Genomic DNA, 27,065 nt, shown 5'->3' on the forward strand with positions numbered 1-27,065 from the left:
GGGGGCTTGGCTTGGGGATAGTGCTATTGTAATCATTCAACTATCACATAGCTCAGACATTCTGTGATGTCTCATTAAGTAAATTTGTCAAAATATTGCCCAGGTAAATATTCTAGGAGGTGGTAGTGAAAGTGTAAGTCACTCAATCATGTCCAATTCTTTGTGACTTGAATTCTCTGGGCCAGAATACTGGAATGGGTAGCCTTTCCATTCTCCAGGGTATCTTCCCAACCCAGGGATCGAACCCAGGTCTCCCGCATTGCAGGCAGATTCTTTTACCAGCTAAGCCACAAGGGAAGCCCCTTACCAATTAGGGATGGTCCCTGTCTCTTGATAATGAGGATTCTTATTTGCCTTATGGGTAGAAGCTGGATCTAGCAGTGGAAAGGTGGGTCAAACAGTAGATTCTAGGTGATGTTTGGGAGGAGTAGGGGTTTAGGGAATGCCAGCAGTGAAACTCTGACAAAGCAAATGGCCTGAGTCTTGAAACCAATAGTGAACAGTCTACCCTCAGCCAGGAGCAGCTTATAGGCAAAGGGGAAGTGGAAGTGTAGTGAGTGACAAACAATATCAGGGCTGACTTTAGCTCAACAGGCAGTGGGACCCACTGGATCAGTGACTTGCCTGAGCAGCTACCTAAGACACCCTGAGTGTAACCCAGTCTGGATATAATGTGACTTTTATCAGATACTTACTATGCACCAGGCTCTTTGGTAGACTCTTTAATGCAATGATAAGATTTAAACTCCATCACCCTCAAAGGTATGTACTATTATTATCTCCAATTTACAACTCTGGACACTGAGGCAGAGAGAGGCTTTGCAGCTAGTAATTGATGGGGATGGAATTCCCTGTGCAACACTGAACCACTGTAACAGACTATCTTCCCTAGATCTCATCTGATCTGGGGTACTACGGAAAAGGTTTGTTTATTTTGTTTCATGATAGGTCTGTTTTGCTGGTGCCAGGATGGAATGGGTGTAATGAGGAAATAATAAGAACATGCTTTCCATGGCTGAAGGAGGAGTCTGCCTCGGTGCTGAGGCATTGTGGCCAACACTGAATCTAGGCTTCCATTTTCATGCAGTGATTTGTTGGTTTGGAAAGGCTGCAGGTGGGGTGGTGTCAGCAGAGGAGGTGGTTCTGCCTGCTTGGTTAATGAGATATAGTGCACATAAAACACTCTGGAGAACTGGAACTGGGATGCAATCCATAGTCATTTACTCTGTGCATAAGGAACCGGAGCTCAGGAGAACAGAGCTCCGGTAGCTTTGACCCCAACCATCAGCTAAGAGCCAAAGGTTTTGTTCTACATTCTTCTTGTCAAGTTTGCCAAGACACAAATGGCTCTACCATTCACTGTCCCCAGGTGGAAGTCCCAGAAACCAATGGCATTCTAGGGGAATATTCTCTCCTCTCCTAGAAGGGAAGCAGGCAGAGGGGGCCCAGCTGGCACAGATCCTGTGCTGCCAAGTGGAAGGCTGAAATGTCCTAAGATAAGATGGCAAATAAACAGAATTGTGGGAGGGAAGGGGAGGTTGAGCTAGAGATAGATGTGGTCTTAAATGGATTAGCAAAATGAGGTAAAGGAAAACACTGGGAGCTGTAATGCAGTCAAACTGAAAGAGATGAGGATGAGGAAAAGCCTGTCAAAATAGACAAAGAAGATGTGATCTCAGAAAATTCTGAAGATTAGGAGTCACTATCCTGTGTTGGGTTTTAATACCTCCTAGTACTCTTGCCTGGAAAATCCTATGGACGGAGAAGCCTGGTAGGCTGCAGTCCACGGGGTTACTAAGAGTTGGGCACGACTGAGCGACTTCACTTTCACTTTTCACTTTCATGCATTGGAGAAGGAAATGGCAACCCACTCCAGTGTTCTTGCCTGGAGAATCCCAGGGACAGAGGAGCCTAGTGGGTTGCCATCTATGGGGTTGCACAGAGTCGGACATGACTGAAGTGACTTAGCAGCAGCAGCAGCAGCAGTATATGCTAACACAGAAAGAGTGAGTTCCATTTAATGGGATCTGGGTGGGACAAGATGGCTTCCTAAGAGACTGACTATAAAAAGCAGAATCAGAGAATTCAAAGAGGCCTGTGAGCAAGTGATAAAAGTGGGCAAGAGTCATTTCACAAAAAAAAGCAGAGACCTTGGGGCTGGCACTCATTAATAGGCAACCCAACTACTTCTCTGATACCCTCCTTGACTCCTTTGCTCTGGCTTCAAAAGAGGTAGGTCTCCTCCTCCCAAAGCCACTCATTCCATCCTCTCCTGCCTCCTCCAAGGCTTTCCTCCATTTCTTATCCTTCTCATATTTCCATTATTTCCCTCTCAGTCTATAAATGTTCTTAAAGCTCTTAGAACAAACCCAACAAGTCAGCCCTCAGCCTTTACTTTCCCTTGGCCACTGCCTTCCTCTTTCCTTCTCATTTGAACTTTTGGAAAGATCAGTGTTCCTTTCTTATCCATTTCTTTAGTTCCTGCTCAGCCCTCAACACTTTGTGTTCCTATCACTCTCCAGAAAGTTCTGTTACCAAGGTCATTAATGACTATATTAATTGCCAAATATGACTGACACTTTAGTTACTCTGGATTCTTGAGAGCTGTTGTCTTCTTTAAACTCTTCTGCTCCCTTGGGATTCTATGTGTGCATGCTTCAGTCATGTCTGATTCTTTGCAACCCCATGGACTGTAGCCTGGTAGGCTCCTCTGTCCATGGGATTCTCCAGGCAAAGATACTGGAGTAGGTTGCCATTTCTTCCTCCAGGGGATCTTCTCAACCCAGGGATAGAACCCAAGTTTTTTATGTCTGCTGCTTTGGCAGCAGCTTCTTTACCACTAGCACCACCTGGGAAGCCCTAGGATTCATGGTCCCTTTCTATTTTGATTATCTGGCCAGCCCTGATTTCTGCTTTTCAGCTGAATTCACTGGGGCTTCTTCTTATAGTTGCCTGTTACAAGTTGGTATTTCCTGGGGTTCTAGGCTCTATTTTCTTTTTCCCCTCATTCTCTGCTAGTTCCATTAAGTAATCCAACCCATTTTCCTGGTTTGTAACACCATTTCATATACTGGCAACACATCTGCTTCTAGTTCCAAATTTCATTACATTTCTAAATCTGGGGATCCAATTTTTTTAATTAATTAATTTTAATCAGAGGCTAATTACTTTACAATATTGTAGTGGTTTTTGCCATACATTGACATGAATCAGCCACAGGTGTACCTGTGTCCCCCGTCCTGAACCCCCCTCCCACCTCCCTCCCCATCCCATCCCTCAGGGTTGTCCCAGTGCATTGACTTTGAGTGCCCTGTTTCATGCATTGAACTTGGACTGGTGATCTATTTTACATATGGTAATATACATGTTTCAATGCTATTCTCTCATATCCAATTTTCTTGGGCACTACTTCTGCTGCATACCATCATCTACTCCTGTTTACTGAGGTAGTGTACTTCAGGGGTTAAATACCCAGGTTGAAGAATTAGGCTGCCTAGGTTTGACTCTCATTGCCCTGCCCTAGTTCAGGTCTTCATCATTTATCAGTGAGAGTGTTGATACAATATTCAGTCCCACAACCTCTAGTCTACACCTCCTTCAATCCATCCTCTATAACACTGTCAGTTATTTTCCTAAAACACAAATCTAACCACATTACTTCCTAATATAATATTTCAGTGCTCCCCACCCCATTTCCTATTGCAGAGTTTCTCAAAGTGTGTGCATCAGAATCACTCCTAGATTTTGAAAGTGCAGGCTCCTATGTCCCAGTCCAAACCTATCTGATCAAGAGAAATTTGATCTTTGAGAAATCTAAAAATCTGCATTTTTCTATTTTGATTCTGATATATGTGAAGCCCTTCATGAGCCATATCCTACTTTTCTACCTCATCTACTGTCATTATCCACTTTGTACTTTAACCCTCCAACAATTTGTGTGGTTCCCCCATCTGCCAAGAAATTTTACATTGCTGCTTCTGCAAAGGCGGTTGTGACCTTCTGCAAGGTCCTTCATCTCTTTGTCTCCCTGGCACACTCCTTTTTATCCTTCAAAGTCTTCTTCACCAGAACCTCCTTGCTGAGAAATTTTACTTACTTTCCTTCTCTATAGCTGTTTCTCAACCAGTTTTTCATTATCACTCCTTCACTCAAGGAGCCTTTCTAGATACCTTTTCCTAATCGACCCATCCACAAAATTTTAATATCACAGATGTACTGTACATTTGTTTATGTACTGTGACCCTTTGGAAAACCATAAACTATGTAGCATCTAAGTTTTTTTGCTGCCCCTACTCCTCTACCTCCTGCCCCATCAAAAATGAATGCTTTTTCCCTTGGGAGCAGTATCACCCCTGTTGGGAACACATACTGTGCAGCAGCAGACACTGTTAGCCAAACCAGTCTTCTTGAAGTTTACCTTTGGTTTCTCTGATAAGTCTTTTCTGATTCTTCTATCTCTCTGACCATTCCTTCTCAAGACTCGACTTTGTAGGCCTTTCTTCTCTTGCCTGCCTTGTAAACACTGAATTCCACAAGGCTCAGTATTTGAGTTTTTCCCCCTGCATTATTTTATACATGTTTTCCAGGTTATTTTGCCTAGTTTTAATTACCACCTATCATGCTATTGAAAAAGCATGAAAAGACCCTGATGCTAGGAAAGATTGAAGGCAGGAGAAAGGGACGACAGAGGATGAGATGGTTGGATGGCATCACCAACTCAATGGACATGAGTTTGAGCAAACTCCGGGAGATGGTGAAGGACAGGGAAGCCTGACATTCTGCAGTCCATGGGGTCACAAAGAGTAGGAAGTGACTGAGTGACTGAACAACAACAATGCTATTGACTCCTGACTCCTGAATTTTGCATCTTTAGTGAAGATGACTGTCCTGAGCTCCAGCTTCTTGCTAGTCTAAGTACAGGTCACAAATTGGCAGCATTTAGCGTCACCTGGGAGTTTGTTATGAATGCAGATTCCCAGGTTTGCCCCTCCCCCAAGACCTGAATCAGAATCTGCATTTTAATAAGATCCCTGAATATTCTGTATGCAGATTAAAGTTAAGACATCATAGGCTGGACCCCATTTCTGGCTTTCTAATAGACATCTTTCACTGGATGCTCCATAGGCACAGCAGTTCCCATCCCCTATTCTTCTTGGTTAAAGATAACACATTTACTCAGTCATCTATACAAGAAATGTAAACCACTCTTATCATTTGTATCTAACTGGTTACCATTCCTACCTAGTCTAGCTACTAAACGGCTGTTGAATTTATTCCCTCATCTATGCTCATCACCACAGCTTTCATCTCCTTTTGGAAAGATTATTATCACAGTAAGGTCCTAACAGATTTCTCTAGCAATATTTCACACTGCACCCCAATCAACTTACCTACCAACTACTGCCAGAATCATATTCATAAAATGCAAATCTGATCATGTTACTCTTCCTGACTAAAAATTCCTTCAGTGATTCCTTATTGTTTAAAATAGAGGTTCCTAACCAGGGATCCACATGTAGGCTGTAGGAGATCCTTAGACTTTCTGAAACTGTAAGAAAAAATTTGTGTATGTACATTTTTCTAAGGAGAATGTTATATAGCTTTTATCAGATTTTTAGAGTGGTCCACAACCAAAATAGGTCAAGAACTACTGACTTGAAGGATCAAGTCCAAGCTATCAGCTTGGCATACAATGATCCTTCATACCTCTCCCACCTTACCTCTAGCTACTTGCCTATAGGAGCCCTTGGTTTCAGCTTTACTTATGGACTTGGAAGTGCCCTCAGCTTTCACACCTCTGCGCCTCTGTACATGCTGTTCTTAGAATAACCCCAAGGTCATACACACAACCAGTAAGATTGCAGTCTGGATTTGCACCTAGGTCTTTCTTCAAAGTTCACAGTCATTCCACTTGACAGTGGCTTGATATTTTATATTGTGGCCTGTGCTGTGCTGTGCTTAGTCGCTCAGTCATATTGAACTCTTTGCAACTCCATGGACTGTAGTCCGCCAGGCTCCTCTGTCCATGGGAATTCTCCAGGCAAGAATACTGGAGTGGGTTGCCACGCCCCGCTCCAGGGGATCTTCACAACCCAGGGATTGAACCCAGGTCTCCCCCATTGCAAGTGGATTCTTTCCCATCTGAGCCACCAGGGAAGCCCAAGAATACTGGAGTGAGTAGCCTATCCCTTCTCCAGGGGACCTTTCCAACCCAGGAATTGAACCAGGGTCTCCGCATTGCAGGTGGATTCTTTAAAAGCTGAGCTACCAGGGAAGCCCTATTGTAGCCTAGTACACACAAATATTAATACATACAACATATACTAGAATAAGTTTCATGAACTCCACCTTGATATATTAAAAAAAAAAAGGTGGTTGCCACCCACTAAATTGATACATTCATGTTACAAGTTACTACCCTTGGTCCTTGGGAAAAAAGCTATGACAAATCTAGATAGTGTATTAAAAGGCAGAGACATTACTTTCCCTACAAAGGTCCATATAGTCAAAGTTATGGTTTTTCCAGTAGTCATATATAGATGTGAGAACTGGACGCATAACAGTGCGGAAGAATTGATGCTTTTGAACTGGGGTTTTGGAGAAGACTTTTGAGAGTCCATTGGACTGCAAGGAGATCAAACCTGTCAATCCTAAAGGAAGTGAATCATGAATATTCATTGGAAGGACTGATGCTGAAGCTGAAGCTCCAATAGTTTGGTCACCTGACGCAAAGAGCTGACTCACTGGAAAAGATCCTGATGCTGGGAAAGATTGAAGGCAGGAGGACAGGGGTACGACAGAGGATGAGATGGTTGGATGGCATAACCAACTCAGTGGACATGAGTTTGAGCAGCTCTGGGAGATGGTGAAGGACAGGGAAGCCTGGTGTGCTGCAGTCCATGGGTTGCAAAGAGTTGGACACGACTGAGTGACTGAAAAACAACAACAACCCTCAGTTGAAAAACACTACACTAGCCCTTCACTGAGATTCAGGGAGTTCTCACTACTGAGAATTTATTACCTTAGCCCCAGCAGTACCAAGGTTTTGAGGCTTCCTAGGGTTACAAAAGTTTTCTTGAGAGGAAAGCATTTGCCAGTGAATTGATCACTTATATCAGTCCCCATTCAACCTATTCCTTTAAAAACTAGCACAATCCCCATGCAGCTAGCTGTCCAATCTTTGTGTCTCACGGATTGTCAAATATGTCAGCAAGCGATTCCATGCAAATCTAACACAAAGTGAAATTACAAAGCTTATAAAAAAAATGCAGGCTATTGTGAAAACTGACATGAAACTGACAGCAAGGATCTGGTAGACTAGTTTACAACTGAAGAGGAGAAAAATAAATAAGGATAATGATCTTAAAAGTGGTTCAAAAGAGAGCAATTTAAATACCAAATGACTATGGAGAAGCCCTCAGGAAAACTGATGAAGCCTGTGAATATTTTGGCAAAATCAACCCTCTTAATGATCATGCTGCAAAAGTCTCACAGAAGTGAAACATACCATCTTGAAATATCATGCAATTTTGTTACAAAAATGAGGTCCTGAACAAAAACAATCAATCCTGGGATACATTCTTGGTTTGTTATAAGAATTACTTAGCATTCAATTTTTATTAAATGAAACAAAAGAAATACATTTTATTAGTTTTTAGTCAGGTTAGCATACTAATCAAACCTTGCTCCATCCACTATTTACTCTAAAATTTTAGTCCCTCTTTTAAATGTATCCACTAAGTAGCTTTTTGTTTGGTACCTGCTGCTGCTAAGTTCGGAGAAAGCAATGGCAACCTACTCCAGTACTCTTGCATGGAAAATCCCATGGACGGAGGAGCCTGGTAGGCTGCAGTCCACGGGGTCGCTAAGAGTCGGGCACGACTGGGTGACTTTACTTTCACTTTTCACTTTCATGCATTGGAGAAGGAAATGGCAACCCACTCCAGTGTTCTTGCCTAGAGAATCCCAGGGACAGAGGAGCCTGGTGGGCTGCTGTCTATGGGATTCTCCAGGCAAGAACACTGGAGTGAGTTGCCATTTCCTTCTCCAATGCATGAAAGTGAAAAGTGAAAGTGAAGTCTCTCAGTCGTGTCCAACCCTCAGCGACCCCATGGACTGCAGCCTTCCAGGATCCTCCATCACTGGAGTGGGGTGCCATTGCCTTCTCTGTTGTCTGGTACCAACTGCCCTCAAATAAGAACCTCCTGTATACCTCTGTGTTTCCTCATCACCTAGCATAGAGCAGGAGCTTAATATATAGTTGGTTAAACAAGGCAATGGCTTCCTCCTCTGCCTTTAGTCTCAGTTCCCTCAGACCCAATCAGCATATTGCTACCCTCTAAAATTCTTTGGTAAATCCCCACTGGCCCCAGAAAAATGTCCAACTCCTCAACATGATTTACAAAACCTTTATAATCTGGTTTTGCTTTATTTACTCTCACATTCTGACCCTGTTTAACAACTTGTAGTTCTCCAAATGCCCCATACTTTCCTGCTGCCATGCTTTTATTACTCCCTCTGTTTGGAATTCTCCATACCCATCAGTGGGAAGGCAAACTCCTGTGCCTAACTCTAGCATACATGGACCTCTATTAGCCTCTATTAAAACAGCTTCCCACTTTGTTTCAAGTAGTTTTTATTATAAAAAGATTTATTAATAAAAGTAATATAATCACATTAGGGTAAATATATGAAACAGAGAAAAGGTACATGTATATCTCTGCATGTGTACACACACACACACACACAGTATCATCATCCTCACAAAGTCAGTGGTATCATTTTGTTGTATTACCTTCTACAAATTTTTTCATATGCAGATGGTGAATGTATGATGAGGCTACCTGCCCTTTAAAAGCAAAGACAACATTATATAATATGCATTTTTCTTCTTATGCTGTCATCCTAACCACTAGTTTTATTAGTTATATAATATTCCATCAAGTATACATGATGCAGTATATTACCTTAACCAACCCACCATTATTGAATATTTAGGTCTCCTTCCCCCATCCCCTCTTTTTTGGGTTATTATAAGTAAGAGGGGAGAAGGCAATGGCACCTCACTCTAGTACTCTTGCCTGGAAAATCCCATGGATGGAGAAGCCTGATAGGCTGCAGTCCATGGGGTCGCTAAGAGTTGGACACGACTGAGAGACTTCACTTTCACTTTTCACTTTCATGCATTGGAGAAGGAAATGGCAACCCACTCCGGTGTTCTTGCCTGGAGAATCCCAGGGATAGGGAAGCCTGGTGGGCTGCTGTCTATGGGGTTTCACAGAGTTGGACACGACTTAAGCGACTTAGCAGCAGCAACAGTATAAGTAAGAGAAATTACAATCTTCATATACACATCTTTTCCATATTTTGGATTGGCTAATTTCCTTAGAATAGATTACCAAGAATAATAGATGTTATGAGTTAAGATCTTTCTTTTTTCAGGTCAAATTTGGTAGAAGTAAAATATATACACGCATATGCTGCTGCTGCTAAGTTGCTTCAGTAGTGTCCGACTCTGTGCGACCCCATAGATGGCAGCCCACCAGGCTCCTCTGTCCTCAGGATTCTCCAGGCAAGAATACTAGAGTGGGTTGCCATTTCCTTCTCCAATACATGTATATATAATGTTTCAATTTCTCATCCTCTAATCATTAGTGATACTATTTTTTCATGTTTGTTTACCGTTTCCTCTTTTGTGAATTGTCTGTTCATGTCTTTTGCTCATTTATCTGAATATTAGTGTTTTTAAAAAATCAATTAGAATAGTTAATAATTTCAGCCCTTTGTTTATATTTGCTGCAAATATCAATGTTTTTTGCCTATTTTTATTTTGGTAAAATTTTAGTTGCAAAAGTTAGAAAAAATCTCATTACACAGAATTTGAAAACTAGAAAAACATATTAAAAAAAGGATCATTTAATTCTGCCACCCTAACATAACCACAATTATCATTTCCATTATTTTTTTAAATATGCTTGTGCTTTACAAAGTTGTAACAGCAGTGTGCATACATTTTTAAAACCTGTTTTTTTCATTAACCCATAAGTATTTTTCTGAAATGCCCCCTTAGTCTTTATAATCATCATTTAATATAATAGTATAATATTCCATGAAATGGATATACAATTTATTTATTGCTAGATATTCATGTTATTTCTATTTTTTCAAATAAATCACAGGAAGATGCCCTGGAGAAGGGATAGGCTACCCATGTATCCTTGGGCTTCCCTGGTGGCTCAGCTGGTAAAGAATCCACCTGCAATGTGGGAGACCTGGGTTGGGAAGATCCCCTGGAGAAGGGAAAGGCTACCCACTCCAGTATTCTGGCCTGGAAAATTCCATGGACTGTATTCCATGTAAAGGTAAATATCTTTAGGTAAATAGCTTTTTTCCCATTATTTTGAATTATTTTCTTAGGAAACATTCTCAAGAGTAGATTACTAGATAAAAAGGGCATTAATACATGCTGGCTACCAAACTGCTTTCTTAAGGGAGTGATCAAAATCACAGTATTACTACCAAACTGAGTACCACTTTTTAAAAATTCTGTTACAGACAGGCTTAAAAAAGAAGTTACCTACTTACTTGCATTTCTTTGATTAGTAGTGATGAACATTGACCCATATTTTCCAGTTATACTTAAAACTCCTTTGTAAACTGCCTATTCACGTTTTTTTCCCCATATATCTTCTTACACATCATACTGTATGAATGTCTGAGAAAATGCAAATCTGACACATTTTGTCATATTTATGTCAACTATGCCTTTCTAGTCTGTGTTTAGATTTTATTTTTGAAATGGCCACAGAAGTTATTTTGGTTTTAAAATTTCATACAAATATGTTGATCTTTTCCTTCATAAGTTTTTTTTTTCTATTCCTTCCTAAGCTTAGAGAACTATTCCCCTTTAGAAGCTTGATAAATATTCATTCATTCTAGTTTTTTTTTTTCTAATTTGGCTTTTTAATATTTAACTCTTCAATCTAGCTGCCACTTAGTTTACTACAGGAGATGAGGGTGTAAATGTTACTAGCTGTCACAACATCATTTACAGAACAACCCTTTCCAATCATTTCCAACACATCCTTTATAAAAGATTGAATTTTTATATGAAACAGTCTCTTTGGGAAGTGTACTATAATATCATCTGTCTAATCTTATACCAGTGGTACCAGTGTTTTCATTATTCTTGTTTTGTATGTTTAATAGCTAGTAACATTACTCTCTCATTACTCTTCTTACTCTTCTTTTGCAGAATTTTCTTTGAAAGTCACTCTTCTTTAGCTTTCAAAGATTACTTGCTGTCTTACCTCTAAGAGACAAAATTCTTGAGGGCAGAATTGGTTTATTTCTTTAGAATAGATGTCTAAGATTAATAGTACTGGGTCAATAGGTACAAACATCTTCCCCACTCTTAACACTTATTTCCAAAGTTTTCAAAAAGAGTGTGCCAATTTCACTGTAATCCTGTCAGCACCTGGATATTCTGAAATTTTTTTTTTCAAATTTTGTGGAGAAAAATGTAGTATGCTTTAATTTCTGTATCTCTGCTTATTAGTGGTGATAAAAATATGCTTGACACTATGTAGGTGCTTAATCAATGCATATTGAATGAATATATGGCATGTATGAATGTACATGCATTGGAGGGTGAGGAGATTAAAACAAATACTGTGGTTATAAATGATAAATGCTGGCTAGATGTAAGTTTGTGGACTAAATGCCTATAACCCATTTACAGAAAGATTTTAGAGGGGCCAAGAAGCCCCTGGAATTTGGACCTGAATTGGAGCAAGCCCTAGAGACTCTTCACTGCAGATGTGTGTTTCCAGGTAGGATCAGTTGAAAGCTGTCTGAAACAGTTAAAATAATGGTGCATAGGTATGCCCATGCCTACATGCAGCTCAGAAGCCACCATAATTGGCTGGAGATAGAGTGTGCTTCCTTTGGCAGCAAAACAATGATAAGAAGTGGCAGGTACCTGGGTATTCCACTGCACACTGGTCCAGGCCCCAGGAGGCCTGAAGCAGTGAATTTAAATATATAAACTTCTCCAGTGCTATACACAGAAACTAGATCTGACTTGTAGGACTAGGCATTTCCCATGAAACCACACTACTTTTCTTCTCAACTTGCTAAGTATGAGAAGGCATAGAAGTCCTTGGTTCAGAGGTGCTCGGTTTTATCCCTTTGATCTATAGCTTGAAGGAGATAGGGTCATTTCTTCCTTCTAGAGATCACTGTCTTGACTTTGAACTTTTTAACAGGGTAAAAACTAACAAAAAGCAGGTTATTTCTATGTTTTTAAGGGCATACAGAACTGATTACTAAACACTGCTTCTCTTTGTTCCATTGCCTCAGTAGTGGATTCTAGTAGTAAACTTACTCAAGAATTTCCTTGGTCATGAAATCTATTCACATGATGAAAAGAATTCTATATTATTACCTTAACCTGCATATGCTGAAACTGTGCTCAAGGTTTTATTCTGAAAGATAAAATGTTGTCTCTAAACTCAAGAGCCCTGGAGTAGCAAGGTCATGGCACACGGTATGAACAATTGGTATGTGAATGATGCATCGGCAGTTAACTACTACTGCTGCTTCATTTCACTCAAACAGCACATTGATAAGTTCAGTTTTTAAAATCTTTCTCCTGCCCGGGGCAGGGGGGTAAATTAGGATTTTGGGATTAACAGATACACATACTACATACTATATATAGAATAGGTAAACAAGAAGGACCTACTGTACAGCACAGGAAACTATACTCAGTATCTTGTAATAACCTATATTGGAAAAGAATCTGGAAAGTGTAACTGAATCACTTTGCTGTACACTTGAAATTAACACAACATTGTAAATTAACTATACTTCAATAAAAATAAATAAAATTCTTCTCCTCCAACATGTACTACAGACATTTTAAGTGACATGCCAAATGCTAAATAATACTCAGAAGTCCTTGTTAGACACAGAGTACAACTGTTTGAAATGTTAAATTCCAAAAGGACTTTTCCTGTAACTCCAAGTAGCACCCAATAGTTGTTTCATGAGCCCTTTCTCCTTAGGAAAAAATCTAGCTCCAGCTGCCACTTTGCTTAGAGATAGCAGCATAAATCTCCTTTTTAATTCTTCAGCCATTTGTTTTAAATCTATTCTCATCCATTCTTAACCTATTCAAAAATCTGCTTGCTGCTCCTTTCTAGAACTAGCTCTATAATTCACCTCTTCCAAGACTTCCACAATTAACTGCTCCTTATTACTGAATACAGCTCATACACATATTCAATTTGGTACCAAAATTGATGTCGCTCCCTAATTATTCTAGTTTTATTAATGTTTCTAGAGTTCCTTGGAGATAGGGCAATTTCTAGAAAGCTTAGAAGGAATTTAGGGATTGTCTAGATATACTTATCTACTATTATAAATCTACTATTTATATCCTTTGTTCTCCCTATTTTCCTGATGAAGAGACTGAGACTTAAAGAGACTAATCTATCCAAGTCAGTCAGCCAAGTTTGTAGAGAAACTAGGCACAAAGCCCAGGTATCCTGACTTTCAATAGTACACTTTCCACTATATTATGTCATCTTTTTTTTATTTTACTTATATCTCTTCAGAATACCTAGCTAAGTGCCACACACACACACGCACGCGCGCGCACACACACACACACATCTCTCAATAAATGCCAATATAATAAACATAAGAGTTTACATAAATGAAAAGCTGATTCAAGGAAAGAGGTAGAAAGCAGAAAGGTCATTATCTTACTTCTTTGCATGATGCCACCCTCCAGACCAGTTGATTGCTACTTTGCACATTCCATCAATCAGGCACTGGGCAGCTGTGATTGTAGCCCCTCCTACAGCTGCTGCATAGTCGAATATTCCTTCAGTGGCTGGGCAGTCATAACCTTCAGGCAAACATCAGAAGAGCTTGTTAAAAGATAAACTGGAAAAGGAGGGGTGTAATATTATGATTTATAATAAGGAATATATAGTTAACCCTTGAACAACATGGGATTGAACAATGCAGACCCACTTATAGGTGGATTTGTTTTTTCAACAGAAAATACTACAGTACTACACCATCACTGGTAGGCTGAATCCCTGGATGCAGAACAGCAGATATGGAGGGCCAACTATAAGTTATACTAAGATTTTCAACTGTGCAGAGGGTGGCTACCCCTAATCCATGGGTTAAGGGTCAACTGCATAATTGGTCTTATTCCCAGTTTCTGGCACAGAACTCCTAAAATTCTTGGAATTCCTAAATGATGAGTCAGAGACATATTTTGGTTATATTAATGAGGTGACTTGTGGACCACAACTAAGGATGGGGGTTGGTTGCCAGCAGAACCAGGCATACGAGGCTTGGAACTGTCAGTTCTACCTCCTGATCTCCTGTGTGAGGGAAGAGAAACTGGAGCTTGAGTTTGTAAGAAATTAATAAACAGAAACCTCAATTAAACAGAGTCAGGAGACCAGAAGGGGGAGCTCTCACACTCTGAAATAATAATAAAGTTTAACAAGAAAGACTTCTTTCCTGGCAAGGACTCAAGTCAATAAAAAGCCAGGGACTCTCTTTCCTTTTTTTTTTTTTTGTTACTATAGCCCTCCCAGCTTCCTTTCCTTCTCCATAAGAGTGTTCTTCCCTAGCCATGCAAGACATTGCACATGGCTTGCTATGGTTGCAGACCCCAAATTGCAATTCTCTGCTGCTCCCAAACAAACTCATGGTTGATGGAGAAATATCTGGCAGCCTATTTGTTTAGGTCAACAAGTTCAATCACCAATTGGCCAATGACTTTAATCAAGCACGCCTATGTAATGAAGCCTCCATAAAAACCCCAAAGAAGAGGGTTTGGAGAGTTTCTGGGTTGGTGAACACATACAGATTTGGAGAGAGTGGCATGCTTGGAAAGGGCATGGAAACTCTGTGCGCCTTTCTCATACCTTGACTTCCTGCATCTCTTCCATCTGGCTGTTCCTGAGTTATATCCTTTTATCATTAACTAGTAATCTAGTGACTATATGGGTTTCCTAGGTTCTGTGAGCCACTCTAGAAAATTAATTAAATCCAAGGGCGGGGGAGAGGTCATGGGAATTTCTGATTTACAGTTGGTTAGAAGTAGAGTTAACAACTTGGACTTATTTCGGGGCTTCCCTGGTGGCTCAGAGGTTAAAGCGTCTGCCTCCAGTGCAGGAGACCCGGGTTCAATCCCTGGGTCGGGAAGATCCCCTGGAGAAGGAAATGGCACCCCACTCCAGTACTCTTGCCTGGAGAATCCCATGGACAGAGAAGCCTGGTAGGCTACAGTCCACGGGGTCGCAAACAGTCGGATACGACTGAGCGACTTCACTTTCACTTTGGCATCTTGAGTTGGTGAGATTGTTAGAACCTCTGATTTGTAGCTTGTCAGTCAGAGCACAGGTAGCAGCTTGGGTTTGCAATTGGTGTCTGATGTGGAGTGAAGTCTTGTGGGACTGAGCACTTCACCTGTGGAATCTGATGCTATCTCCATGTAGATAGTGTCAGAACTGAGTTGAATTGGAGGACGCCAAGCTGGTGTCCTGAGCATTGTTTGGTGGTGTGGAGGCAAATTCCTTCCTCCATACATTGGAATTGGGTCTACAACATATCCTACCAAGAAGCTACTGTGCTAACATTAGCTCCAAATGAGAGATAAATGTCTTCAATGTGTTAGAGCTAGAAAGGCTAAACTTTCAAGATTAACTAGTCACATCTTATAGATGAGGAAACTGAGGATTGAGAGGTGATATGTCATATCAGTGATGACACAGAGCCAGGTATAGGACCCTCTGGTGTCTTAAGCTCCCACCTCCACCTTCCACACATACCTCCAGTCCAGTGTTTTTCTACTAAATCATACTGTTTCTCTAGACTATCCTATTGGCCACTTATGGTTCTTTAAAAATGCAGCTGTTTAATGAGAAATAAGGTATCAAACTTACCCAGAACATAAATCTATATTGAAGTTAAAATACAAAAATACAAGGTCACAGGACAGTTAAATCAGTGTACATATAGACTGACCCAGTCTGGGCACTGCTATTAGGACCTAAGCAACTGAAAGGTTTTACTCTATTTGATCCATCATTAATTTTGCTCAATTCATATGGGAGTGTAGTTAAACTAAGAGATTAATATTGTGGTTAACACATTAGTTGTTAATTTGAAAGTTTTAAAGATCATCATTCAAGTTTTAAGGGCTTCCCTGGTAAAAAATCTGCCTGCAATGCAGGAGACCCGGGTTTGATTTCTGGGTTGGGAAGATCCCCTGGAGAAGGGATAGGCTACCCACTCCAGTATTCTTGGGCTTCCCTGGTGGCTCAACTAGTAAAGAATTCTCCTGCAATTCAGGAGACCTGGGTTTGATCCCTAGGTTGGGAAGATCCCCTGGAGAAAGGAATGGCAACCCACTCCAGTATTCAGGCCTGGAGAATTGCATGGACTGTATAGTCCATGGGGTTGCAAAGAGTTGGACACGACTGAATGACTTTCACTTTGCAAGTTATAAAAGATGAAGTAGTTATGATCTATAGATGGAGGTTGTCCATCTCCCATCATTGCCTGGTAATGACTTTACCTAGTCCATATTCTATGGAGTCTGGATGATCATCATCTCCATCTTCGCTAACCTTCTGGAGATGCTGCAGATAGGCATCGGTATGGAAGCTGGCCATCTCCTCCATGGAGGCCACTTTGGGCTTAACTATCCTAATAATAACAGAGAACAAAGAGAGGTGAGTGAGTCAGATTCAGAGTATGCCAAAACCTGGAAGCAGGAGCCAAAACTTCCAGCTTCTGGTTCCAGGGGGCTGAAACAATAAACATGTTCCTCCACTGCACTGCAGTCTACATTTTCTCACATCCACTGCATTAAATAGGGGTGACAGGATAGATATGTCCCTAAAGTTTAAAGGTAGGTAAAAAAAAGAGTAATTATATTAAAATTAAGTAATCAGGTATCACACAAACTTTGCTCTGTGAGTTACAACTTTCATGACAAACCAGTAGGAAGAAATATTTTCATTTGAATCAGTTTTCCTAATTGGGCAAATACAATTCTTTCAACTAAAATTTTACTTTACTGGACAGCTGAATTGTCATGAATTTTGAATTTGGAGTCAGAGAACTGGGTTCCCATCATGATTACCAGCTCTATAACCTCAGATAGGATGGCCATTCTGTTGTTCAGTTTCCTCATCTGTAAAGTGGGGGTATCTTAAGGAACTTATGTGAAGATTAAATGATAACATACATGAAAATGCTTTGTGGATAACTCTTATTATTATTAATAGTAAAGGATAAAAAACAGGCAACCAAAAATGTAGAAATTTCTGTATCTGGTCACTCACATCTGCCTCTGAGAGGAAGGAGAAAACAGGCTGACTAGACTTCACTCAGAAGTTCTCAACCAACTGTTCACAAGAAGTGAAAAATAGGAGTAATGGAGAGAATACAGGGCACTAACCTAACAAAAAGGACTTAACCACCTCTAACTTCTAGCTGCCTAGTCCCTGTATCCTCTTCCTGACTCTCCAACTGCCACTACTGCTCTCTAGGCTTTGCCACTCAAAGGGTGGTCTATGGACCAGCAGCAGCAGCACCTGGGAGCTTGTTAGAAAAGCAGAATTTCAGCCTCCCATCAGACTTATTGAATCAGAATTTGTACTTTAGGGCTTGCTTCAGCCAGAGAGGGCAATGGCACCCCACTCCAGTACTCTTGCCTGGAAAATCCCATGGACGGAGGAGCATGTCCATGGGGTCGCTAAAAGTCGGACACGACTGAGCAACTTCATTTTCACTTTCCTGCATTAGAGAAGGAAATGGCAAGCCACTCCAGTATTCTTGCGTGGAGAATCCCAGGGACGGGGGAGCCTGGTGGGCTGCCGTCTATGGGGTTACACAAAGTCGGACACAACTGAAGCGACTTAGCAGCAGCAGTAGCTTGCTTCAGCAATACATATACTAAAATTTGAATGACACAGAGAAGATTAGCATTGTCCCTGCACAAGGATGACACTCAAATTTCTGAAGCATTCTATATTTTTGGATTGGAAGTTTTGGATTAGCAGATGCAAAGTATTATACATACTCTTCCTAGGTGGCTCAGTGGTAAAGAATCTGTCTACCAATGCAGGAGTTACAGAAAATGAGGGTTCAATCCCTAGGTTGGGAAAAATCCCCTGGAGGAGGAAATGGCAACCCACTCCAGTATTCTTGCCTGGGGAATCCCCATGGACAAAGGAGCCTGGTGGGCTACTGTCCATGGGGTCATAAAGAGTCAGACATGACTGAGAAACTAAGCACAGCATATCTGAATCACTTTGCTGCACATCAGAAACTAAATAATATTGTAAATCAACCATAATTCAATAAAATAAAATTTTAAAAAAATCTGTATTTTAACAAGGTGATTCCTATGCACATTCAAGTTGAAAATGAATGACCTAGGCCACAGGGAGGCAGTAGTGGGTTTTTTTTTTTGTTGCTGAAAGGAACATGCCCATGAGTCTTTCATGAATTAATATGGTTATGTAGGCTACTATCATTATCAAGCAGTCTCAGCCTTAAAAATTAAATACATATAGCCAAGATCCAAGGAGTCTTGCTTCTTCTTCAAGAATACATAGTCACACTCTTAGAGGTGATATCTCTGTTTATTAAAATAAAAATTTTATGGTTTCCTGTACCATCTTTCCCAGCCCTAATTGCTCCCTCTCCTAATACTCTTCCTCTTGTGTATGGTAGTCACTCAGTCGTGTCTGACTCTTTGCGACCGCATGGACTGTAGCCCACCAGGCTCCTCTGTCCATGGGATTCTCCAGGCAAGAATACTGGAGTGGCTTGCCATTTCCTTCTCCAGGGGAACTTCCCAACCCAGGGATCAAACCTGGGTCTTCTATTTTTTTTTTTCACATTGCAGGCAGATTCTTTACCACCTGAGCCACCAGGGAAGCCCCCACTCTTCCTCTTAACAAATCCTTACTAAAAGCCTCCCTACTTAACAAGAAAGACAGTTTTATTTTTCTTTGATTTCTTGCTTGTCTTAAATTAATTTTTTAAATGCTAAATAACTTTAATGAAAGGCAAGTAGTTTCTCTATTTACCGAACATATAGGTTAAAAAATGGTTGAAAAACATTCATAAAGAGGATACTCAATAAATGATTTTGTTAATACTAAGGATAAAACTTACACTACCATTTGGGAGATAAATGAAGCATATCACACTAGCAAGCATAGACAGATGCTCACCTAATTGCCCAGGCAATGTCAGAAATACCCCTACAAGTGTCAGGGTTATATTTACTCTTATCATGACAAACAGCAAGTTCAATTTTTTTTTGGTTTGTTTTTAAAGAAGCGCTTAGCTCTGTGCTGAATTCCAGCCTTCACTCCAGGAATTTCCTTTGGTTTTGACTGTCTCTAGGCTCATGGCACCCCACTTCAGTACTCTTGCCTGGAAAATCCCATGGATGGAGGAGCCTGGTGGGCTGTAGTCCATGGGGTCGCTAAGAGTTGGACACGACTGAGCGACTTCACTTTCATGCATTGGAGAAGGAAATGGCAGCCCACTCCAGTGTTCTTGCCTGGAGAATCCCAGGGACGGGGGAGCCTGGTGGGCTGGGGTCGCGCAGTTGGACACAACTGAAGCGACTTAGCAGCAGCAGGCTCATCATTTAAGTTTGGTGGTGGTAATGGTATGCCTGCTAAGTCACTTCAGTCATGTCCGACTCTGTGCGACCCCATAGACGGCAGCCCACCAGGCTCCCCCGTCCCTGGGATTCTCCAGGCAAGAACACTGGAGTGGGTTGCCATTTCCTTCTCCTATGCATGAAAGTGAAAAGTGAAAGTGAAGTCTCTCAGTCGTGTCCAACTCTTAGCGACCCCATGGACTGCAGCCCACCAGGCTCCTCCATCCATGGGATTTTCCAGGCAAGAGTACTGGAGTGGGGTGCCATCGCCTTCTCCAATGGTATGCCTAAAAGTCTTAAATAGAATCCATACTCTCAGACCTGGCTTAGGAAAAAAACAACAACAAGCAAACCAGAACACCTCCCAGCTGATGGTATTTTTTATCAGATAGGTTTTAGTACCCATATGTTCTAACCCCAAAACCCCCACAAAATACCTATCCCTAGGATATTTCCCTCCCAGCAATAAAGCCCTATTTCTTAACTGCTTCAAACACTTTTTTCGAGTTTTCTTAATTCTTCAAGACCTTTCATTAGGCTACAGGCCGATTACCAACACTATGTATCACACACACAAAAAAGAGAAAACTTTAAAAAAAAGTACCATTCTCTCACTAATTAGCCCCACCGGTGAAGCAGGACATTAAGGCTATGAACACTTGGGTTCAGGGTTCTGTTCAAAACACAACTTACCTCATTTGCTTATGCAGTGCATATGCTTCAATCAAGGAATGTACCATACTGGCCTAAAAACATCAGCATAAAAAGGGGATAAAGGCAGAAATGAATGGTCTCTTACATGTTTTAATTCAGAGAAATCTCATCGACTTAATCATCCTGAACAAAGAAACTTTTATCTCCCCTCCCTTCTTTTTAACAGTTTACAAAGCACTTTAGACAATACAGATACATAGTATTTAAATCACTAAGGCGAAAGCCACCAGTCTTTCGGAGGTGATGGAACACTTTTCTCCTTCAGCTGCTTCTCCCCTTTGGGGATCCCTGGCAGTAGAGACACCATCCCCTCCGCGCGATCCCCTCCCCCGCACCTCCACCCCACCCCCACCGGTCCGTTGGACGTCCGTTGGCGCTCTCAGGAAACTCTCAACGGGAACACTTCCTCCATCACCTGGTACAACTGTTCAAATTTCTGCTGAAGATTTCCCCTAGCCCTGTGTCCTCTACGCTTCCTAATGCCCTCACGTTCACTGGCCCCCCACCCCCAAAACTCAAATCACTAAGGCGAAAGCTATTGGGCCTTATGGAGGTGATGGAACACTTCTCCATCAGCTTCTTCTCCCCTTTGGGGATCCCTGGCAGTAGAGACACCATCCCCTCCGCGCGATCCCCTCCCCCGCACCTCCACCCCACCCCCACCTGTCCGTTGGACGCCCAACGGCGCTCTTAGGAAACTCTCTAAGGGAACACTGCCTCCATCCCTGGTACAGCTGTTCAAATTTCTGGTGAAGATTTCCCCTAGCCCTGTGTCCTCTACGCTTCCTAATGCCCTCACGTTCACTGGCCCCCCACCCCCAAAACTCAAATCACTAAGGCGAAAGCTATCGGGCCTTATGGAGGTGATGGAACACTTCTCCATCAGCTTCTTCTCCCCTTTGGGGATCCCTGGCAGTAGAGACACCATCCCCTCCGCGCGATCCCCTCCCCGGCACCTCCATCCCACCCCCACCTGTCCGTTGGACGCCCAACGGCGCTCTTAGGAAACTCTCTAAGGGAACACTTCCTCCATCCCTGGTACAGCTGTTCAAATTTCTGCTGATTTTCCCCAGCCCCCTGTGCCCTCTTCGCTTCCTAATGCCCTCTCGTCCACCGGCCCCTTACCCCACCCCCAAAACTCACGGTGATCACCCCAATCTTTCTTACCCGTTTGGGGACTTTGGCCAGGGAGTCGCACACGCTAACATACTCGGGACTGTAAATGTAAACTGGGGGCAGCGACTGCCCAGCGTCCGCCGGTTCCTCCGATTCCTCCATCTTCCACTTACAGCCGTTTCGGAACCACCGTCCGGATCCGGCTTTTTTCGAACTCAGCCTGGGCTCGGGTTCCTGCTCCACCGTTCGGCCGCAGCGGTGCACCTTGGTCAACATTCCCTCCGAGTCTCGAGATGGCCAGTGACACTGTTCTTGCTCCCCATCCAATTGAAGGCATGCATGGGCCTCCTCAGGCCAGAACCCCTTCATTTAGTGACTACAGTTCAAAAACGGGAGAAATAAAAGTCCAAATAGCTGCCAACTAGGGCAGATATTTTATGGTACAATTTAGCGCAGTCAAAATTAACCATCCTTGTTGCCCTACGGGGCCATTTGAGATGAGGTCAAACCAGCTTCCGAGCATGATGGGAGATGTAGTTTCGAGAGATTTGAGTAGCGGAAGAGCGGGGGCTAATTAGTAAAATAGCCGCGAATTTGAGTTTTAGCACTTAAAAAAAAAAAAGAAAAAGGAAGAAAACCCCTAAACAGTCTCAGCGTTTTATGTATTGCCTTAATCTGCGAATACACCGACATTAATATCTAAAGACAGACACAATGTGGCCACTAAGATTCCAGGACCACCCAACTGCCTCAGACGGACATTTTTTGTTGCGGGACTAATTAACGGTACCAACGGTACACAGAAAATTCTGTGCGGCAACTTGGTTTACTGCTTTTCATTATTATCTGTCCGTGTCCATGTAAAAGTTAACAATCCCAATAATTTACTCTGGCAAAACTGGTACTACTTTCTCAAGAGGCTGCCTGGTGTTCTGTAAATTGCTTGGTAGATTCCAATCAAGCAATGTCAAATCACTCTTTGAAAATTGATGTGGAGTAAGATACTCTAGGTGACGTTGGAAACTGTAGCTCCTCTTCCTTCCTTCCTTTTGTCTTTGCAGCTATACAAGGGTTAGGGAAATATTTTGTTTAGTGTGAGGGTTCATAAAAACTATTTTATGCTGAAGCAGTTTTAGAATTACCACCAGTATTTCCAGGTTCCTGGGGGTTCCTATTATCTGATGGAAACTAGTCAATGTCCCGGAGAAGGCAATGGCAACCCACTCCAGTACTTTTGCCTGGCAAATCCCATGGCCGGAGGAGCCTGGTAGGCTGCAGTCCATGGGGTCGCTAGGAGTCAGACACGACTGAGAGACTTCACTTTCACTTTTCACTTTCATGCACTGGAGAAGGCAATGGCAACCCACTCCAGTGTTCTTGCCTGGAGAATCCCAGGGACTGGGGAGCCTGGTGGGCTGCCGTCTCTGGGGTCGCACAGAGTTGGACACAACTGAAGCGACTTAGCAGCAGCAGCAGTCAATGTCCAAGTCCCCAATTCTCATATCAACATGAACTGACATTACTAACACCCCTCAGACAATCCAATATACTTACCTTCTTTGAGGATATTAAACATTTATCAAGTATTGTGATATACACTTGGCTATATTATCTCATTTCATCCTTGCAACAGTCCTATAAAAGAGGTTGTAATACACCATTTTACAAATGCTTAGTTTAGAGAGAGAGAAAATAACTTAAAATTTATACACTTCCAAGTAACTATTCAAAATCACACACTTCACAAGCAGAAAAGCAGGAAATATGGATTTTTTTCCCTCCTGCTATGTATTCTTTAGCTCAAATGTAAGCTCTTATGCTTCTTTTGTATATTCCCATAGAAACTACTTCAAAGTTCTGCAATCATTCTATCATTCATAAAACTTTATCTGATATCAACTAAGTGTACGGTATAGCTGAGGATTCAACCTTCAGGATGAATTACAATCTGATCTCTTGTCTCAGGGATTTGCATTTTTGTAGAGATGAGATAGATACACAAGAAACCATAAGCAGTGCAGAGTCAGATAATGAATGTAGGATGCTTAGGGTATTTAATTAATAAGCATTAAGTACTTAAAAACTGGTGCTTAATAAATGGCAAACTAGGGTTCTTACTCAGTGACATCTGAGAGGCTCCTAGAGAATAGATGGGATTTTACTTGGTGAAGAAGGGAGCCAGGGGAGGGGCAGGCTGACTAGAATAAACAGCATATGCAAAAACAAAAAGGAAAACATTTCTAAATTAGTTTAGCTGAAGGGGCTGGCTCATGAAGTGTTTTGAATACCAGGCTAAAGAAAATAAACTTCAGCCTGTGGGAAATAGGGAGACATTTAAACAGAAAACTTAAAATGAAAGATTTCTATAGCAGTAGTATGTAGGGAGGGAGAAGGCAATGGCACCCCACTCCAGTACTCTTGCCTGGAAAATCCCATGGATGGAGGAGCCTGGTGGGCTGCAGTCCATGGGGTCGCTAAGAGTTGGACACGACTGAGAGACTTCACTTTCACCTTTCACTTTCATGCATTGGAGAAGGAAATGGCAACCCACTCCGGTGTTCTTGCCTGGAGAATCCCAGGGACGGGGGAGCATGGCGGGCTGCCGTCTATGGGGTCGCACAGAGTCGGACACGACTGAAGCGACTTAGTAGCAGCAGCAGTATGTAGGGAAGATTAGATATTGATTAGATATCCTACAGGCAGTGGGAGTGCTACAATGGTTCAGATAACAAGTAACAATGCTTTATGTTTTGTTTTGCTTTTTGTTTGGCTGTACCATGTGACATGTGGGCTTTCATTCCCTGACCAGGGCTGAAACCTGTGCCCCCTGCAGTGGAAGGGTGGAGTCCTAACCACTGGACTGCCAGGGAACTCCTACGTAATGATAACCCTTGGGAAGGGTTAATGGAAACAGAGAGAAAGAAATAATGCATAGGGTAGGTTCAACAGGACTTCCTTACTACTAACTATTTGGATATTGGTGTGAGAAGGAGATGGAGGAGAGTCACTGAAAATTCTTAAAAGTGTGTATGAAGAGAATGTCAGTAAATATCAATATAAGGAACAGGGAAATTAGGAGGAGAACTCAGATGCGAGGGCAGGTGCTTAACCCATTTTATTTTCCCTCATACATGAAGTGAGGTGAAGTGGCTCAGTTGTGTCCAACTCTTTGTGACCCCTTGGACTGTAGCCTACTGGGCTCCTCCGTCCATGGGATTTTCCAGGCAAGAATACTGGAGTGGGTTGCCATTTCCTTCTTCAGGGGAACTTCCCAACCCAGGGACTGAACCCAGGTCTTCCGCATTGTAGGCAGATGCTTTACCGCCTGAGCCACAAGGGAAGCCTCTACATAAGAGATAGGTAAGTCTCTACACAAGCCTCCCTCATACATAAGAGATAGCTAAAGTCATAATAGTGGCTGAGATAGCCAAGGGAACATGGCTTTCTCCAGGATCTAACTGTCGTATCATCTATCGATGTCTAAATGTCATATCTAACTTAACATTTTCAAACCAAACTCCCGATTTTCCTATCCAAGTTTTTGCCACCCCTTCCCCATTTTCATAGCTCAGTAAAGATACCAACATCTATCCAGCTGCCTAAGTCAGAAACCTGGGAGTTATTTGTATTCCCTCCTTTTCTCTCACTCCTAAATCCAGTGTATCAATGTCCATTGGCTTTACCTTCAAGACACATCCTAACTATATCCACTTCTCTCCTCTGCGCTGCCACCATCCCAGTCCTGGCACTGTCATCTCTCACTTGGACTTCCTGCAATATCTAACTGGTTTCAACTTCCACTCTTGTTGACTTCCAGTCTATTCTTTGTCTGGATGAGCTTCATAAACATGCAAAGCAGATTATGTCACTTTTTGAAACCTGCCCCACACCATGATGAAAATCTTTGAGCTAAGAAGAAGAGAATAATTTGGGAAATGCTTGTTTGGGGGAGTTAGGAGAGAAAGATGCCAAAAAGGAGACAAAAATGTTGAGTGAGAACTAGTACAGTTTTACAGAAATCAAGGGATGAGAGAGTTACCAGAAGGGAGGCGTAGTAACAATGTCATGTATCACAAGGGGGAAAAACCCTTTTTGCCATTAGGGGTTCACTGGTGCTCTATGAAAAATACATGAGGTAGGGAAGGAAGCCAGATAGCAAAGAGTTAATGAGTGAAGCCAATGCGGTCAAGTGTAGCTTCCTTTTAGAAGAATTTTGATTGTGAAAGGAAGGAATTAGTATTTCAACCTAGGGAGATATCAGAGCCTAGTATATTTTTTTAGGGTAAGAGAGAAATGTACATGTTTACACAGAGAAAGGAGTCTACGGGACTGTAGGAGTTAACTAAAAGGTGAGATCATGACAGATTGGCAGTACAAGAAGGAAATGGAACTTGTCTAGTGCTTTTATGGGTAGGAAGTGGAAGGATGATGGCAGAATGCTGCTGCTGCTGCTGCTGCTAAGTCGCTTCAGTTGTGTCCAACTCTGTACAACCCCACAGATGGCAGGCAGCTCACCAGGCTCCGCTGTCCCTGGGATTCTCCAGGCAAGAACACTGGAGTGGGTTGCCATTTCCTTCTCCAATGCATGAAAGTGAAAAGTGAAAGGGAAGTCCCTCAGTAAGTGTCTGACTCTTCGTGACCCCATGGACTACAGCCTACCAGGCTCCTCCATCCATGGGATTTTCCAGGCAAGAGTACTGGAGTGGGTTGCCATTGCCTTCTCCCTTGGCAGAATACAGACTGGCTAAGTGAAAATCTAAAATCTGGACTCTATTTGAGGTGAAAATGGATTGTTCCATGTGTTCTTTAAGTTCTAGCAACAGACAGCTGAACACTTCAGCAAGGGGGAGCATTGCTTCTAAACTGGAAACAATATCCTTGTTTGGCATACAATGTTGCAAGATGGAAAAAGATAAATTGTTGCTTGGGGATCTGAAACTGGTAGCATATTCCTGCAGCGAATCCCACAGGGAGGCTACACCCTTATTCATCATTAGGATAGAGCACAAATCATGCCACAGGTTCCAATCTCAACTTTCCACATGCTTAATACTTCTATGATCCTTAAGAAGAAAACCTTTTCCAAAGCACCAGATTTGCAGTCGGAGGACTTGAAGTCAGAGGAAATAGGTTGAATCTTGGTTCCACCGTTAACTTAGTGTGGTGACCCTGGATAAGTTCCTTGACTCCCTTTTCTTAGGCGTTTTTGCTAAAGGTAGTTTTTGAACTAGCAAGGTCATGATAGGCTGCGCCACTTCTTTTGATGATCTCTGCCTTTACTTGCTGGCAGAAGCAGGGAGAAGGGAAAGCAAATACATTAAGAAGTTACTACCCCTCTAGCCAACCTCTGTGCATTTTATCATATGCCCACTGATACCTCAACTGTACTGAACCAAATGACCCTAGTTTTCACACCATTTCCTCATGTCTTTTCCTTGGAAAGGGTCATTGTTGAGAATGCGAATTCTAGAGTCAGACTGCTTGGGCTTAGATCCCAGTTCTACCACTT

General features: G+C 42.1%; 1 protein-coding gene and 1 non-coding gene across 4 annotated transcripts in view; one reads left to right on the forward strand and one right to left on the reverse strand.

Moving 5' to 3' along the window:
- HDAC8 (histone deacetylase 8) overlaps positions 1-23,948 on the reverse strand; it is a 241,477-nt gene extending 217,529 nt beyond the window's left edge. For 2 of the 3 annotated variants that reach the window (XM_086388928.1, XM_086388927.1), the window contains exons 1-4: positions 21,608-23,948; positions 20,420-20,472; positions 16,613-16,743; positions 13,774-13,915 (exon numbers count right to left, since the gene is read on the reverse strand). In XM_086388928.1, the coding sequence (XP_086245054.1) occupies positions 13,774-13,915; positions 16,613-16,743; positions 20,420-20,472; positions 21,608-21,925 (644 nt within the window). In that variant the 5' untranslated portion in view covers positions 21,926-23,948. Of the gene's footprint in view, positions 1-13,769; positions 13,916-16,612; positions 16,744-20,419; positions 20,473-21,607 lie in introns of those variants that run through there. The other variant, XM_086388929.1, reaches the window with a different exon arrangement.
- LOC147340622 (U6 spliceosomal RNA) lies at positions 17,973-18,080 on the forward strand. Its single transcript, XR_015160031.1, has one exon. It is a non-coding gene; the product is annotated as a U6 spliceosomal RNA (small nuclear RNA).
- Positions 23,949-27,065: the final 3,117 nt, after the last annotated feature.

The sequence above is a fragment of the Bos grunniens genome, chromosome X (genome assembly GCF_055505025.1).
Source record: "Bos grunniens cultivar Pamir isolate PY7600 chromosome X, Bosgru_T2T1.0, whole genome shotgun sequence".
Lineage (NCBI taxonomy): Eukaryota > Metazoa > Chordata > Mammalia > Artiodactyla > Bovidae > Bos > Bos grunniens.